General features: G+C 51.4%; 1 protein-coding gene across 1 annotated transcript; it reads left to right on the top strand.

Moving 5' to 3' along the window:
• Positions 1–499: 499 nt before the first annotated feature.
• Positions 500–15,804, top strand: UBQLN4 (ubiquilin 4). Its single transcript, XM_030541884.1, has 11 exons — positions 500–658; positions 3,249–3,400; positions 6,601–6,818; positions 7,242–7,504; positions 8,902–9,060; positions 9,547–9,772; positions 10,448–10,587; positions 11,442–11,525; positions 11,990–12,105; positions 12,795–12,972; positions 14,759–15,804. The coding sequence occupies exons 1-11, from the start codon at positions 500–502 to the stop codon at positions 14,909–14,911; spliced, it is 1,848 nt and encodes a 615-aa protein (XP_030397744.1). The 3' UTR covers positions 14,912–15,804.
• The last annotated feature ends 842 nt before the right edge of the window (positions 15,805–16,646 follow it).

Raw genomic sequence — 16,646 nt, 5'->3', positions numbered from 1 at the left:
GATCCCAGCATTCCATCCCTGCTACAACGGAACCCTCCGATCCCAGCATTCCATCCCCACTACCACAGAACCCTCCGATCCCGACATTCAGCACTTCTCCGGTTAAGGGGACATCACCCAACTGCCGGCTGTCAGAATAGGAACCCAAAGGAAAGAATGCCACACGGGTTACCCCACCCCCGCCCCAGTTACCCTCTCCTGCCCGCAGTCCTTCCCCCGCCCTGCACCGTGAGTCTACCCCTCCCTCCCCCTGCAGCTCCCACTCCGGTCCGAACCTTCCGTGGCTCGCCCAGCACTGCAGGTCCCTCCCTGGTCCACCGCCTCGTGGGGCTCCCGCCCCTGTTGCCCCCACTGAGGTCCCGCCCCTTCCCCGCCGCCGGCGGCAGTTCCCCGCCTAGCCGCGTGGGGGCGGTGTGAGCCGGGCTCTCTCCCCCTGCAGCGGCCGGGCGCCGCTCTCCCCACGCCGGCTGCCCCCAGGCTGGCTGGGCGGGCGGCGAAGATGGCGGAGCTGAGCGGCGGCGGCGGCCCGGGCCCCGGCGGGGAGGGCGAGGCGGAGCTGGGCGGCCCCGGGCCCGGGGGGCTCCTCATCCGGGTCACGGTGAAGACCCCCAAGGACAAGGAGGAGATCGTCATCGGGGACGGCGCCTCCGTGCGGGAGGTGGGGCCGGGACCGGCCGGGGGCTGCGGGCGGGAGGTGGGGCCGGGACCGGCCGGGGGGAGACTGGGCCGGGGGCTGCGGGCGGGAGGTGGGGCCGGGCCGGGGGCTGCGGGCGGGAGGTGGGGCCGGGCCGGGCCGGGGGCTGCGGGAGGGAGGTGGGGCCGGGACCGGCCGGGGGCTGCGGGAGGGAGGTGGGGCCGGGACCGGCCGGGGGCTGCGGGAGGGAGGTGGGGCCGGGACCGGCCGGGGGCTGCGGGCGGGAAGTGGGGCCGTGACCGGCCGGGCTGGGGTGAGACTGGGCCGGGGGCTGCGGGCGGGAGAGGTGGGGCCGGGCCGGGCTGGTGGTGGGGGTGAGATTGGGCCGGGGGCTGCGGGCGGGGCAGGTGGGGCCGCGCCGGGCCGGGGGGTGCGGGCGGGAAGTGGGGCCGGGCTGGGGTGAGATTGGGCCGGGGGCTGCGGGCGGGGGAGGTGGGGCCGCGCCGGGCCGGGGGCTGCGGGCGGGGGAGGTGGGGCCGCGCCGGGCCGGGGGGTGCGGGCGGGAAGTGGGGCCGGGCCGGGCCGGGGTGAGACTGGGCCGGGGGCTGCGGGCGGGGGAGGTGGGGCCGGGCTGGTGGTGGGGGTGAGACTGGGCCGGGGGCTGCGGGCGGGGGAGGTGGGGCCGCGCCGGGCCGGGGGCTGCGGGCGGGAAGTGGGGCCGGGCTGGGGTGAGATTGGGCCGGGGGCTGCGGGAGGGGGGCGTTCTCCGGGGCCAGGCTGTGGCGGGGGAGGTGAGACTGGGCCGGGGGCTGCGGGCGGAAAGTGTGGCTGGACTGGGGGATGGGGTGAGACTGGGCCGGGGGCTGAGTTTGGGGACGGGGTCTGCAGGCGTGTAGTAGGGTTGGTGGGGGGCTGCGGGCGGAGGGTGGAGCCGGGGTGGGTTCGGGCCGGAGAAGAGTGAGGCTGGGGACAGATTTCTCCGCGGGGGAGGGTAAAAGGCCTGGGGTGTGTGAAACTGGGGAGCATTTGGGGATTTCACTGGGGAACATTTGGGGAAAGTGAAAGGGCTGATGGGAGCTGGATTTGGAGTGGGGCGGGAGTTGGGGGATTGGATCAGGAGAGGTGTGGGTGGGTGGACGGGCGAGAAGGGGATGGACTGAGACATGGGTTATGGGTACTTGTAATCTGGGTGCCAGCAAGGCCCCCAGAGTGGAGTCGCAGCTTGGGCAGTGGGGGGCCCCATGGGCTGGGGAGTGAGGTTTGGAGGAGAGTGGCTGGGGTTCTGCTGGGACTGGGGGTGGATGGGGGTTTAGGGCACAGAAGCACAGGTTGTGAAAGGAATTAAAAGGCACATCCGGTGCTGCAGAAACATGTGGTCATGGCCACCAGGGCAAAGTATCCCTGGTGCTGCTTGTGGCAGCAGAGGCCATGGTTGGATTCTGGTGTAGGATATGGTGGCTGAGCTGATGGTGTCGTGGATGTGATGACTGTAGCAGAGTCCTTGGTATTAGAATTAAACACTTCTGGTCCCTTTGAGGCCTCCACTTCCCCACATTCAATTCCTAGCAGCCCCTGAGTACAAAGAAGGCATTAAGTGAATGTGGCATTCAGAGGAGGGTATGAGGGATGCGTTTTTAGCTGTGTGCCCTGGATGGCCTCAGGCTTCAGAGTTGTATGTTTGCTGGAGTTGAGTGTAGGCGCTGGGTGCCAGTGGCTTTTTGAATTTTGAGAACAACCTTTTCCCTTGCAAAGTCTTCCCCCATGGTCTGTGGCTACCAAAAAGCAAAGCTGAGGAATGCCCACTGGCTGTATTAGCCATGCAGGGGATAATCCCGCTCCGTCCCAAAGAATAGTTGTCAGCTAGAGCTATACTATATGGCATGCTGAAAAGGAATATGATGGTAGACGTTAGGCGTAGGAAAGACCATTTAGTCTGTTTCCCCTGGCTCATGCAGCATTGTTCCCTGGTTTCTAGGCCTGTTTTAAAATCACTCAAGAGCTGGGTTTCCCTTTATGAAATTCAAAGGAGTGGAGAGACAAAAATGGTTACAGACATTCAGAGGATAAACAATGTCTTTAGATGAGATCAAAAAGAGACAACTGGCCTGGCTTTGTTAGCCCTCGTTTCTGTTTGAGGTAATTGCACTGTGGCTCCCTCCCTGACCCTTCCTCAAACCTGAGCTGTGCTCCCCAAGTGGATACTGTTAAACAGCTCAGATAGAGGCACTATAGAAACATCGGCTGTTGGTAGCTTCTGTGTAGAGTGTGTGATATTCTGCTGCAGACATTTAGACATTTTAAAATCGCTGCTTTCGTTCCTTTGCCTATAAAAAAGAATTATAAAGTTCCTGGAGGATAGGTCCATCAATGGCTATTAGTCAAGATGGTCAGGGATGCAAACCCATGCTCTGTGTCCTCAGACTCTAACTGCCAGAAGTTGAGAGTGGACGAAGGAGATGGATCACGTGATAATTGCCCTGTTCTATTCATTCTCTCTGAAGTATCTGGCATCGGTCGCTATCGGAAGATGCGATACTGGGCTAGATGGACCATTGTATATGACCCAGTGTGGCTATTCTTAAGTTCTTAAATTGCCTTGTTGTCTGTTTTCCAGTTCAAAGAAGAGATTTCCAGGCGGTTTAAAGCCAAACAGGATCAGCTGGTTCTGATCTTTGCTGGAAAGATCCTGAAGGATGGAGACACTTTGAATCAACATGGGATCAAAGACGGGCTGACTGTGCATTTGGTCATTAAGACCCCACAGAAGTAAGAAATCATTCCTTCCTGGTGCTGTCAGAAACTTACTTTGTGAAAAAAGTATGTTAGAAAGGCAGTGTTTTGTCCAGTGGCTAAAGCAGGGTACTGGGAGTCAAAACTCCTGGATTCAATTTCTGGCTCTGTGGTGGTGCTTGGTAGGACTCCTGGGTTCCGTTCCCCTTTCTGACACGAGTGTAAATCACATAACCTGTTTTTGCCTCATTTTAACCATCTGTAGAATGGATCTGAGGAAGTGGGTATTCACCCACGAAAGCTCATGCTCCAAAACGTCTGTTAGTCTATAAGGTGCCACAGGATTCTTTGCTGCATCTGTAGAATGGTTATTACTGCTACTTGGGGTTTGAGCTTTCGTCGCTCTAATTATTATGTAGAGCTTTACATTTGAAAAGAATTTACGATTAACAAGCATTAGTTAATGCTTACGCCAACACAGGCAAGTAGGTATCATCCCCATTTTACAACTGGAGAGACTGACAGAGGTTAAGTGACTTTCCTAAAGCCAGCATATTGTCAGCACTGATGCCAAGGACCAGACCCTAGCTCTCCTGACTCCTGTTCCTTGACCTTTAGTTCATGCTGTCTCAAGTGCTTTGAGATCCGTTGATGAAAGACATGCAGTGAGTACAAAGCTTTATCCACAGTACATAGTTCGGGGGGCTAAGAAACATGTATGAAAATCAACATTTCAGATGCCACCAGATGAAACTTAAGTAAATGTCCTAGATGTCAAATGATTCCAAGAGCAGTTGCTGCATTTTAGATGTGAACACGTGTTGTTGTTTTCTCAGTGCCCTTTGCAACAATTTCCTGGGTTCCCGTTGCTGCCTGAGCAGCCGTGTGCTGGTGAACAGACCGGGCTGCGTCTCTTTGTGAAGCTGCATTGCCCCCTTGGGAGTCCTTGCTCACTGGCTCATTAAAGATCAATGTATTTTTAAAAGAAGCATGGGTATTGTCAGTCATTGCAGAAGGCCTGTATGCCAAATTCTGCATTTCTGTGTAGAGTGGTAGGTTGATGCCGTTTACTGCTGTCTTTGCAGTGCTCACAAACGATTTCAAAGGGTGTAGTAAACATCTGGCCAGTGTCATTCATTTTATTCTGTGTGATGGTCATTGGTAAAGGTGCTGTAGTGCTTATTGCAAACATGACAGCTTCTTCCTGTGCAGAGAGGATCAAGTGATCTGTGTCCAACTACCCCCCCTTCCTTTTACTTTAAACTTCCTATTTCCTATCCGCTTTGCTTCCTGCCCTGCCCTGCCTCCCTCTGAGTGAGAGCTGACTGTTCCTACCCTCCCACCAGCCTTGAGCTTGCTACCCGGGGAGTTATGCATCTAGCTCTGCTTCTGCTAGGTCTCTGGATCCAGTGTTTTATAACAGCTGGCTAGGCCCACTCTGCTTCAGCTGCTTTTGTTTGAGTGGTGGGAGGTGAAAGGCCTAATAAACAGAGGTAGATGGTAGCACTGGAAGCTTTTGGAGGGCTGTGTGGAGAAGGACTCTATAGATATTCGGCCAGTTGGGCATTCTTTAAAAGACAGTGGCTGTCTCTGCAAGCTTCAAGCCTCTGATCTCTAAAAGGAGGATGAGTCCAGATTACCCTCTCCTGGCCTGATCACTCCCTTCCCCCATTCTCAGATGTTCCCAGAATATTTGTGTCTTGAAAAAAGAAAAACTGCATTCATTTTTGCTCAGCTCAAGTGACATTATTTGCCATCCACATTATTGAGTCACTTCCCAGCATATTTTGTTAAAGCACAAGGCTGCAGCAGCTGGAAATCTAGTCAATTTCAGAAAGCTCAAAGTAATTTCAGGTTTGGCCCTGCACCCCGTAGTTGATTTTTGTGCCTTTGTAGATTTTCCTATTTTCAGAGACATTTCTTTCTCCTGCTGCTGTTAAAGACCCAAACAAAGAGGGGACACCAGACTTAGAGCACTGTCAAATGCGCAAAGTTAAAGCCCAGCAGTAGTGAACCCTTTCCCCCTAATCTTGTAGTTATAACCGTAGCCCTGCAAACACTTGTGCATCTTAACTGTAGCCTTGACTTCAGCAGGTTCGCTCATGTGCTTAAAGTTAAACACGTATATAAGTGTTTGTTTGTGTCATTCACTGGTGGGTGTATGTTCCAGGTCCCCATTTGTGCCAGTCCACAGAGAATATGGCTTGTTACAGCCCCCTGTTTTTACAGAGCGTTAGCTCAAGCTGTAGCATCTCATGCTTTTAGCTCTGCTGGTCCCTGGTTCAGTCCCTGGCGTGTCTGCCAAGATTGTGGCTGTCACATTTGCAGAATGGGGGCTGTAGTTATCTTCAGTTGTATTTAACCAGCATAGTAGGGTAAAGAGAAGATCAGACAGTATACATTGACTGTGTCTATTTAGCAATCAAAATGCTGGTAACTAAAGAATGTAATATTAAACATTGAAGTTTGTGACTTGTTAAAACAAAATGGGAAACAAACTAGAGAATATTTAATATTAGAGACGTTGTCAGAGTTCAGGGTATATATATACACGCAAAAAACCAAATTCTTTCCTTGATAAAGGCTTCAGTTATTGAATCTGAAATGATTTTTAAAATTAACGTCAGTGACATATTTGCTTTTGCCCATCTTGGAGAATGAAGATGAGATAATTATGCTTGTTTGTAATCCACTGTCAGTTGAAACCTCTCATGCACTAGTCCAATAATGTTGGGCTTGTAAATGCTCCAGGGAAGTTGAAAAAGAGAAACATGGGGGGAAATCATGGTTCTAGGCTACCAGTTCAGGTTGGCTCTACAGATGGAAGGCATTACAGAAAAGCAAATGATTATTTCAGTAAGCATGGTTTAACCTGCTGAGGTTTCTAATGAGGCAGCAGGAGGCTTTTCCTGGTTGGAATGAACTCTGCTGCAGGGTATTATTGAGGCAAATAGCTTAGCATGATTCAAGAAGGGGTTAGACGTCATTCAGAATGAGACTAGTGCCTCCATTACACTGGCCAGGGATGTTGTAGAAGATCATGGCAGGAGCCTTGTCACCAGCTGGAGGTGAGGGGGATTTGAAAGAACACACACGGGGCTGGATGGAAGCATCCAGAGCAGATGTCCCATTGATCTGACATGGACATTCCGAAGTTCCTCTTAGGAGCTGCAGGTGGTGCTATTTAGATCACTGAACCCGAGATGTGACCTGTTTTGTTTTGGTTTTTTTGGTAGGGTTCAAGATCCTGCAGCTGCTTCTACCCCTGCCCCTGCCACTCCTGCTGCCACTGCCGTCCCCACTACAACCCCTTCCTCTCCCGCTGTAGCACCTCAGCCTTCCACCTCCAGCAGCGCCCTCTCTGATGCTGGGAGCAGCAGCAGGCGGAGCAGCGGCGCAGGGACCACGGCAGGTGCCGGAGATGGAGCACCCAGCAACGCTGCATCCATACTCTGTAGGTGACAACTTTGGTTTCTTGGCATCCCAGTGCCTATTCTGTGAAGGGAGAGTTACCCAGTGGTTAAAGAAAGGGGGCCACGCATTAGGGTTTCTGGGTCCTATTCTTGAGTCTGCCACTTGCTGGGTGACCTTGGGCAAGTCAGTTCTCCACTCTGTGCCTCAGTATCCCCATCTGTAAAATGGAGCTAATAGTACTGCCCTCCTTTGTAAAGCACCTGGAGTTCTGTGGGTAAGAAGCTTTCTGTCAAAGCTGGCTATTACAGAACTGGAAGGTGGCGGTATTAGCAATGAAGTATCATTGGGTTGCAGTGGATAGAATTCAGCCAACCCGCTCACCCCTACCCCACCCTCTCTTTCCAGTTGCAGATAACCACACTAACTGGCGTGCGTCTCTCTCCATGTCTTGTTCCCTCTCCAGCTGGCTTTGGTGGTGTCACCGGGCTCGGCAGCCTCGGGATGGGCTCCGCCAATTTCATGGAGCTCCAGCAGCAGATGCAACGGCAGCTGATGTCCAACCCAGAGATGCTTTCACAGATTATGGAGAACCCTCTTGTGCAGAACATGATGTCCAACCCCGACCTCATGAGACAGATGATCATGGCCAATCCCCAAATGCAGCAACTGATGGAACGAAACCCTGAGATAAGCCACATGCTGAACAACCCCGAGCTCATGAGACAGGTGGGTGAGAGTTTACGCCTGAGAGCCTATTTCAGGTGCCTCAGAGATCATCAGCGCGGACTCCCCAGCTTCTCGCTTCTCTCTTCTCTTTGCTCCCATCAGTGTCCCTTCTGTAAAGGGCGCGAGCGGAATCCAGAGCCAGTTGATTCAGATATCAGATTCTTTATCTCCCTGCTGCAGGCTCCTCCCAGACACACAATGGTCTGTGTGTAAGCTTATGTATGTTGTGTGTACCACAGTCATGCACCCATGTGCTTCCAATCCTTCTACCTATGTCAGTGCTGCTGAACAGATCACATGCATCGGGGCTGAAAGGATCTAGAGTGGTCTATTGCAGGACCAGAAGCAAAAGGCCTTGCTTTCCATAGGAATTAAAGATGGCAGAGAAAGATCTTATGGTACATCTCCCACTGCCAGTGTAGGATTGTTCTCTACAGTGTGTTCGTTTCATTATTTCTAAGTATTTTTATTACCATAGTGCCTACAAGCCCCAGTCCTGGATCAGAACCCTCTCACACTAGGTGATACTTAGATTGTCTTTTGGTCTGTGCTTGTGTATTAGACAAGAGACAACAGATGGAATCAGGCGGGAGCGCCAGGAAGCAATGAGAACTCTAGTTTTAAATACAGCAAGTGACAAGACTTCCATCACGTCCCTTGGGAGAAGAAGAGATCTCATTGTTGGCAGATGTTTCTTGATATTTGTCCCGATGTTTTCTATGCCCAATTTCAGTCTGTTACTCCTAGTCTTACCCCTGCTTGGGCCACGCTAACCAATTCTCAGCTTCTAAACTCCCAGTGAATTGTCACTGTGTGTTAGTTGGACTAAATCGTCTTGTGAATGATCTGTGCTTTGGTTCTTTGAGTTGGAGCTGGACTTTCCCCAGAAAGGCAGAACCTATCTGAGAGCTGGAGGACCTGTCGGAGGTCTGGAGCTACAAGATGGTTTTATTTTTACTGAAACGTGAGGGAATCGTTTTCTCGTTAACCTTTGGACGGTTTTCAAATGCAGTCCATCCTGGGGGTGTTAGCCAGGCATTTGGGCAGAGGTGACTTGATCTTGCATAGAAACTACATGATCCTAACCAGCTGAATTGAAATTGTGAAAAAAGGAAGGCATCGTAGCTTAGCAGCGATAGCAGGGAACTTGAGGGGCTAGGATTCTGGGTTCTCTTCCCTTGCTGTGCATTATCTTGGACGAATGATTTCCATCCTCTGTCTGTAAAATGAGTTTATTTATGCTTTTCTCCCAGGAGGTCGAGACTTATTTTTTTTCAGTGCTTGGATGTAGAACAGCGGTGGTACTGCTAGGGGCGGTGCCACCCATAGTTCAAGCCACTGGAATCTTTTGTGGTGTAAATGGGCCTGATCTCCCCAAATTCTTTTCCTTCCCCCAGACAATGGAATTGGCCCGCAATCCCGCCATGATGCAGGAGATGATGCGGAACCAGGACCGAGCTCTAAGTAACCTAGAGAGCATCCCAGGAGGATACAACGCCCTGCGCCGGATGTACACCGACATCCAGGAGCCCATGTTTAGCGCAGCCAGGGAGCAGGTATGGAGCACTCCTGCTCCAGTTGGGGTAGATTGGTGGGTCTTATCCCCCCCGCCTGCAGGTGGTGGTAGAGCTCATTTGTCCAGCTGTCTGTGTGGTCTGGTGTAGATTCCTCAGCAGGGAAACTGCACAGAGGGTGTCGCAAGTCCTGGTGTGTGATCTGTGCCCCATGTGTTCCATTGACGCCTGCAGAAGAGGCAGGCTGGTTCAGGCACTAGTCTAAGACTTGAGAGACCTGGGTTCAGTTCCCTGCTTGCCACAGACTCCCTGTATGACCTTGAACAAGTCACTTAGCCCCTTTGTGCCTCAGTGAAAGCCGGGTATAATAGCACCGTCCTGTGAGGCTGAACGCATTAAAGATTGTGAAACGCTTTGAGCACTGCTGGTGAAAAGCGCTATATTAGAGCCTGGTATTCTTGTGCGGTGGTGGGTTTAGTCTGCTCCTCTCCTTTACGGGGTCTGATTCAGCAATCTCTCTCTTTCTAGTTTGGCAACAATCCTTTCTCATCCTTGGCTGGGAACTCCGACAGCTCGAGCTCCCAGCCTTTACGGACGGAAAATAGAGAACCTTTACCCAACCCCTGGAGCCCCACGCCGCCCGCCTCCCAAGCCCAGGTTCCCAGCAGCGAAGGGAGTACTGGATCAACGGCAACCCAGAGCACACCCACTGTATCCAATCCCTTTGGGATCAACGCTGCCAACCTGGGGACCGGTACGTATCCGGCAGCGAGGCGCTGGTGACAAGACAAACCGGTCAGATGTAGATAGCATCAGATTACTTCTAGCATTTATATGTTTTCTGTAGCGGCCGCGTTCATCAGATTGACCATTCTGGCCCTGTGGCAAACTAGAATGGGTTATTCCTCATGTGCCTGCCCAAGGGCTGCATTGGGGTTCTCCACGGCACAGGATGAGACAGGTAGCAGCTGTAGGGGGAGCCCATGGAGACAAAGTACTCCCTGCCTGGCTGCTCAAGATGGAGCATTGCATGCTGGGATTTGTAGTCTCCCTGGGCTGCTGCTGTTTAAGATGAGAGCATTTCCATGTGTTGGTCTAGCCCATCCTTGGCTTATTTACTTACCCAGCCTGAAAAGGGTTAACCGCTACTCTGCTGGATTTCCTCTCCAGCATCCACACCCCCATGTCCCACTGGAAAATCTCAAATGGTCAGGAGCACATGTTGCCTTGCCCTCTGATCCTTTCTCTTACGAAGACCAGCTGGTGAGAAATGAACATCGAGATTGCTCAGTGTTGCTGTATGCTCCACCTTCTACCAACACTAAATTCAAACACGGCCTCCATCTTCTGTGTGTTTCATGCTTGATTTTAGCTCCTGTGTTAGCTGCGATCAGACTTGTAAGTTTTGCTATCTCCTGTATTGCTGCAGGGATGTTTAACAGCCCAGAGATGCAAGGTCTCCTGCAGCAGATTTCAGAGAACCCCCAGCTGATGCAGAACATGATCTCTGCCCCTTACATGCGCAGTATGATGCAGACTCTCTCCCAGAACCCAGACTTCGCAGCACAGGTAAAAACGTAGCAGCATCTTCCTCTGTCACAAACAAGTCCTGGGACCCAGCACAGGTGCAGACGTTCTGTCACTATAGCATGAGACATTGTTCATTTTAAGGAAGCAGAGTTCTGATAGACCAGGCTCGGAGCTCTATTGTGCTTCTTAGTAGCATGAGCCCAACTACAGAACAGAGACCCCAGACGAATGAAGTCCTCTGCATATCCACACAGTGTGTACAACCTGGGCAGAGGGAGGGCAGGCACCAGCCTCACTGTGCTGTCTTCCTGACCTGGGAGGGATGAGAGGGGGAATTCAGATTCCAATGGCCCATCCAGGCCTCAGCCCCTCTGCTCAGACTAACAGAAAAGGTGAGGTTAGCCAGTGCCAATAGCTATTGTGAGTCAGATGTGAACCTGGCTTGAGAGCCATCAACTCTTCTGGGTAACAGCTTACTGCAACTGCCATACTGGGCTGTATTTCAACTTGGATCAGGGTGAGGGTGGGGAAAGCTGTGTATCTCAGCACTCCAGGAGCCATACAATCATCTCTAAAGGAATGGGAGGTGGAAGGTCTTCACTAAAAAGCATTTCCACCCCTTCTGCTGGCTGCACCTCCCATTCATCTCTGATGGCAGGATCAGGCTGTCAATTCCTGTTGGAAGTGGAACATACCAAAGCCACCAGTGGCAAGGGGTGTTAAGGACCCAGTTAGACTCATAGACTTTAAGGTCAGAAGGGACCATTATGATCATCTAGTCTGACCTCCTGCACGATGCAGGCCACATGTTAACATGTTCTTCTATGGAACTAGGCCATGAAGAGAGTTTAATAACCCCATTGACTCATGCTGTGTGTGCTGTCTTCTGGCAGATGATGGTAAACGTCCCACTCTTTGCCGGGAACCCGCAGCTTCAGGAGCAGCTGCGGCTTCAGCTCCCCGTCTTTCTGCAGCAGGTAAGGAGCCTAGTCCCTCGCTCTGCGCTGGCCATCCTGTGGTCCAGAATTGTTCCATGGCTTTTGCAGTGGGGGAAGCCTGTGGTCCTTCAGCCAAAGGCTCGCAGGAGGTGCACAGTCCTATCGGTAAAAGCAGCAAAGAGTCCTGTGGCATCTTATAGACTAACAGACATTTTGGAGCATGAGCATGAGTCCTGTCGGAGTGGGCTGTGATGCTGAAGGAACAGAGGCTTTCCCTTGGTAGGTGATGCAACTAAGGCTTTGAGAGCTGACGGAGAAATGGATCCAAGAATCCACTCTCTTGCTGTAACTACTAGATGCTGCTGTGTCCCATTGGATGATCCCTAGAGCTCATGTTTAAAGGGCTTTGTCTGGCCAGGGCCCTCCTGCCTCTAATGCAAATCTTTGACTGAAGGAAACTGAATCTTTGGTAACTGTTGAATTTTACCTTCCTTATTTCCAAGATGCAGAACCCAGACTCCCTGTCAATCCTGACGAACCCCAGAGCCATGCAAGCTCTCCTCCAGATCCAGCAGGGACTCCAGACGCTGCAAACGGAGGCCCCGGGACTAGTGCCAAGGTAACAAGGCCTTAGATCAGACTCAGACCTGCAAAACCTGTCTGGCAGGTCTGCCTTGGGGGAGCAGTGGCAAATCCCCAGGTACTTTCCAGCACAGCTGTGTGCAGCCTCTGGTGAATTAGCTGGTTCTTCTGCTTGCTCGCACTTGCTGAGGGCTCCCCCTGCTGCTCTCTTTCAGGAATTACAAGAGCCCCCTTCTGGTCTGCAGTTCAGAGGATTTAATATCGCCTGAATTTAGCACTGGGGAAAGGTTTGAGATGCACAGCCCTGGAGATGGATAGGCACATCGGGGCAAATAATCCTGCCAGCGCCTCTTAGTCCTTCCCTAGAGTGAGGATTCCCTGTATGGGGGAGGGGGGAGTGCAGTCTTCACAGTCCCTTTAGTTCTTGTCTTCTGCCGAGATTGCTAACAAGGGAACCTGATAATCCCAGTTCTGCATGGTCTGGTGATGTAGGTACCTGCTCAGTAGGGCCAGGACTGGGACCGACCGGCTTGTTTCACAGAAGCCATGGAACCGCCGTCCCATGATAATGGCAGCCAGTTGCTCCTGCCCTTGGCTGGGTTCAAACTGGCGACCTAGAAAAGGCTCCACACCCTGTTATGAGAACGCTTGTACCGTGCAATCCCAGAGAGACAGGCAGGAGCGACCTTGTAGCATCTGCTGCAGCGAGTGTTCTTTCATTCTCAGCCTCGGTTCCTTTGGAATGCCTCGAATCCCCCCATCCTCCGCAGGAGGAAGCACAATCCCAGAGAACCCTGTATCCTCCACTTCGACGCCTGCCAGTGCCTCTCCAGCCGGGGGCAGTAACCCCCAACAGCAGCTCATGCAGCAGATGATCCAACTCTTGGCAGGAGGAAACCCTCAAGTACGTAATATGCAACCTGCTTGTGCCCATGCAGCTGGCATTCTCCCAGTACCATATGATCGTCAAGGCACCCTACAGCTGTTGTCATAAGCCAGGTGCTGATTAGTTCCACCCATTACAGCAAGAGGCATGGTAAATATTGTGGGAGATTAGGAGCCAAACTGCAATACTCCCTGTCAACATTTTGACCAATAATAGTCCATTGAATACCGTGTGCAGATGTCACCCCATCTCTAAAAAGATGTATTGGAATTGGAAAAGGTTCAGAAAAGGGCAACAAAAATTAAGGGTATGGAACAGCTTCTGTATGATGAGCGATTAATAAGACTGGGACTTTCCAGCTTGGCAAAGAGATGACTAAGGGGGAATATGACAGGTCTATTAAATCATGACTGGAGGGGAAAAAGTAAATAAGGTAGTGCTGTTTGCTCCTTCTCATGACACAAGAACTAGGGGTTCTCAAAAGGTTTAAAACAAACAAAAGGCAGTATTTCTTCACACAATGCACAGTCGACCTGTGGAACTCCTTGCCAGAGGATGTTGTGAAGACCAAGACTATAACAGGTTTCAAAAAAGCACTAGATAAGTTCATGGAGGACAGGTCCATCAATGGCTATTAGCCAGGGTGGACAGGGATGGTGTCCTTGCCTCTGTTTGCCCGAAGCTCGGAATGGACGACAGGGGATGGATCACTTGATAATTCCCTGTTCTGTTCATTCCCTCTGGGGCACCTGGCATTGGCCACTGTTGGAAGACAGGATACTGGGCTAGATGGACCTTTGATCTGACCCAATATGGCCATTCTTATGTTCTTGTGTTCCCTAGCTCTTATCTGCCATAGATCTCAAAGCACTTCACAAAGCAGTTCAGGATCACTTCTCCCATTTTATAGATGGGGAACCTGAGGCACAGGGAGGGGTAGCTTGCCCAGGGTCACCCAGCAAGTGAGTGGCAGATCCAGGAAAAGCACTCAAGTCTCCAGAGCCCCATTCCCATGCCCTGTCCACAAGGCCACACTGCTCAATACCACAGCGTCGTGCTAGGAGGCACGACACCACTGGCAATGCCATCTTTCTGAAAACAGCTCATACTGTGGCATCTTTTACATGAATCGGGGGTGTTGGTCACATCCCGCCTGGAGACTGCGAGTGCCCACAGCAGCTTTTTCTTGGGCATAGTATTCCCCATCCAACACTGTGCCCTATGAAATGTGCCAGCCCAGAAGTGGCTGTACTTTGGCTGGAGCAAAGAGATTTTAGCATGTGACGATTACATGCCTATTGATTGTGGGAAGGAGCTTGGCCTGGTGACTCAGGCACCAGCCTAGAATTCAGGAGACCTGGGTTCTCCAGTTCTGCCACCCAGGCACTGTGGGCGAGTCACTTTTTCTCTCTGTGCCTCAAGGGTGGACTGCAGTGGTGGGGCAAACTTGTCTCTGCCAGAGTGCTTTGAGATCTTCTAGTGAAAAGCATCAAATAATTACCAAGCGTTTACTACCCACCAGAAAGGGTTTGACCACATATACGCCTATGTCTATCAAGGCACTTCTGTACTACAGTGCTGAGGGTCATACAAACTTCTCTCAATTCTTAATAGATTTTAACTGGACAGGATCCTCAGCTGCCAGGCATGAGTACAACTCCATTGCCTTCATCTGAGCCACTCTTGGGAGCTGGCCCCTTGACTTCAATGGAGCTACTCCCATTTACACCAGCTGGGCATCTGGCCCTCGCTCTATAGTGTTATCTGTCCCAATCTAAGATCTTTGATTCCCTTCCCCTGGCAGGTGCAGAGCCCCGAAGTGCGATTCCAACAGCAGCTGGAGCAGCTGAACGCTATGGGCTTCATTAACCGCGAGGCTAACCTCCAAGCTCTCATCGCCACCGGTGGAGACATCAATGCAGCTATTGAGAGACTGCTGGGCTCCCAGCCTTCTTAAACTCAATCATGCTGTCCCACAGTCATCAAACCCCCCCCCCCCCCACACACACACACAGGGGCCTTTCAGGAAGACCCACCATCATTTTCATATCCTCTGACAGCTGTCCATGTATTTAAAACAAACAAACAAAGATACAGCTTCACCCTGACATTCCTACTAAGTTAAGATTTCATGTTGAAATGCTCTCTAACTGGCTTGTGTGTGGATCCCGATTCTCAGCAAGTGGCCACAGAGACTTCAGATGTGTATTTTTCCTAAATATGCCCTCAGTATCTCAGACACTCTTCCCTCTCTAGATGGTAGAGGCGATATTCTAGTTACTTACCTGAATGATTGTGCTGGAGTAGTTTGATTTTAACTGTACGTTATTCCTCTGGGCAAATATTTAAACCTAGGCTGAGTTTTTCTCCCCAGCGTCTTATCAGGAACGGATCAAAAGAGGGACTGAAATGACTTGGATGTTTCTGATGTCATTTGTCTTCAAATACTCCCATCAGATGCACTGGGCATGATTTTCATTTACTCCACTATGGAAGTGTGTAAAGGGGCACTTAACATTGGGTGTAAATTACATTTGCTTTGAGCCCCCTCCCCCCACCCCTCCATGCTGCCAGAGTGGTGTAAATGTGCCTTGATGTGATTGAGAATCAGGCCCATCCTCATATTTTATTTTATTTTATTTTATTGTTTTCAACCCAAGTTTTGGAATTAGTGTCCCCTGCCAAGGGGAACTTTCGAGAAGCAGTTTTCTGCCCAAACACTACAGTTCTCTTGCACTGTGGCGTTACGGGGGTGGTGGCTCTTGTGTCTCTGCTGTTTGGTTTTTGAAAGTGTAAAAGCAAAATGGGGAGGAAAAAAAATTAACAAAGATCTTTCTCTCCACTGGAAAATGTTGAAAGTCCTCGTTCTTCTCTGTTTGTACATCTGCTCTCTAATTCAGGGGTGCTCAAACCTCACAATGAGTCTACCCTCCTGAGGACCAGCGAGGTAGCTTCCCAGGAGCCAATACAGCTACGTTATTTGCATCTAAATTTGCATACCACTCTTACTGAAAAGACATGAACTCAACCATCTGTCTACTCTTGCTCCACGTATTTTCCTGGATGGCTGCATTTACCCTTTGGGACCCTGTGGCCCTTGAGTGACCTGTGGTTGATCAGATTTTTCCCCCCTGCCCTTATCCTGCAGATGGTGCAGACCGTTGGCCTGTTTTTGTGGGTACCCTTGCTCTAGTTGTGGCAAGAAGCTTTCTGATGCTGGCTGAGATGCACCAGGAAGCCCATGCTGGCAACTTGACTAATGTCAGACGCTAGGGGTGACTTGTTGGAAACCTCCCATGTACTTAGAACTTTGAGAGTGTGTACGACTTGTTAGCATCTCCTCTGTAGCAGGGTTACCTCATGTTTCATTTGACCACCTCTCTCCATTGACCTGATCCAAAGCTCACCAAAGGCCAGTGGCACTTTTTCCACTGACTTCAATAGGCTGTGGGTCAGAACTCCTGGTAGGAAGCAGAACCACCACCCAATGAGTGCCTCTCTTGTCTAGCTTCCTCCAGGGCTGGGGCGATCCTGAGGAGTACAGTTGGTTGGTCAGTTCCACACACAGATGACTACACCTCAGGTTCTCAAAGCAACCCACTGGGCTGTGTTGTGATGGATCACAGACTGTGGACTTGGCCTCCAGCTGTTCGGAAGTTAGCACAGGCACTTGCCCTGGGCTTCATATTTGG

The sequence above is a fragment of the Gopherus evgoodei genome, chromosome 24 (genome assembly GCF_007399415.2).
Source record: "Gopherus evgoodei ecotype Sinaloan lineage chromosome 24, rGopEvg1_v1.p, whole genome shotgun sequence".
Lineage (NCBI taxonomy): Eukaryota > Metazoa > Chordata > Testudines > Testudinidae > Gopherus > Gopherus evgoodei.
Note: the sequence above shows the minus strand (reverse complement) of the source record. Positions and strands in the feature narration are given on the sequence as shown.

Coding starts and splice junctions, on each gene's coding strand:
- UBQLN4 (XM_030541884.1), top strand. CDS start 500: ATGGCGGAGCTGAGCGGCGGCGGCGGCCCGGGCCCCGGCGGGGAGGGC. Junction 9,061..9,546: donor TTAGCGCAGCCAGGGAGCAG/GTATGGAGCACT, acceptor CTCTCTTTCTAG/TTTGGCAACAATCCTTTCTC. Junction 12,973..14,758: donor TGGCAGGAGGAAACCCTCAA/GTACGTAATATG, acceptor TTCCCCTGGCAG/GTGCAGAGCCCCGAAGTGCG.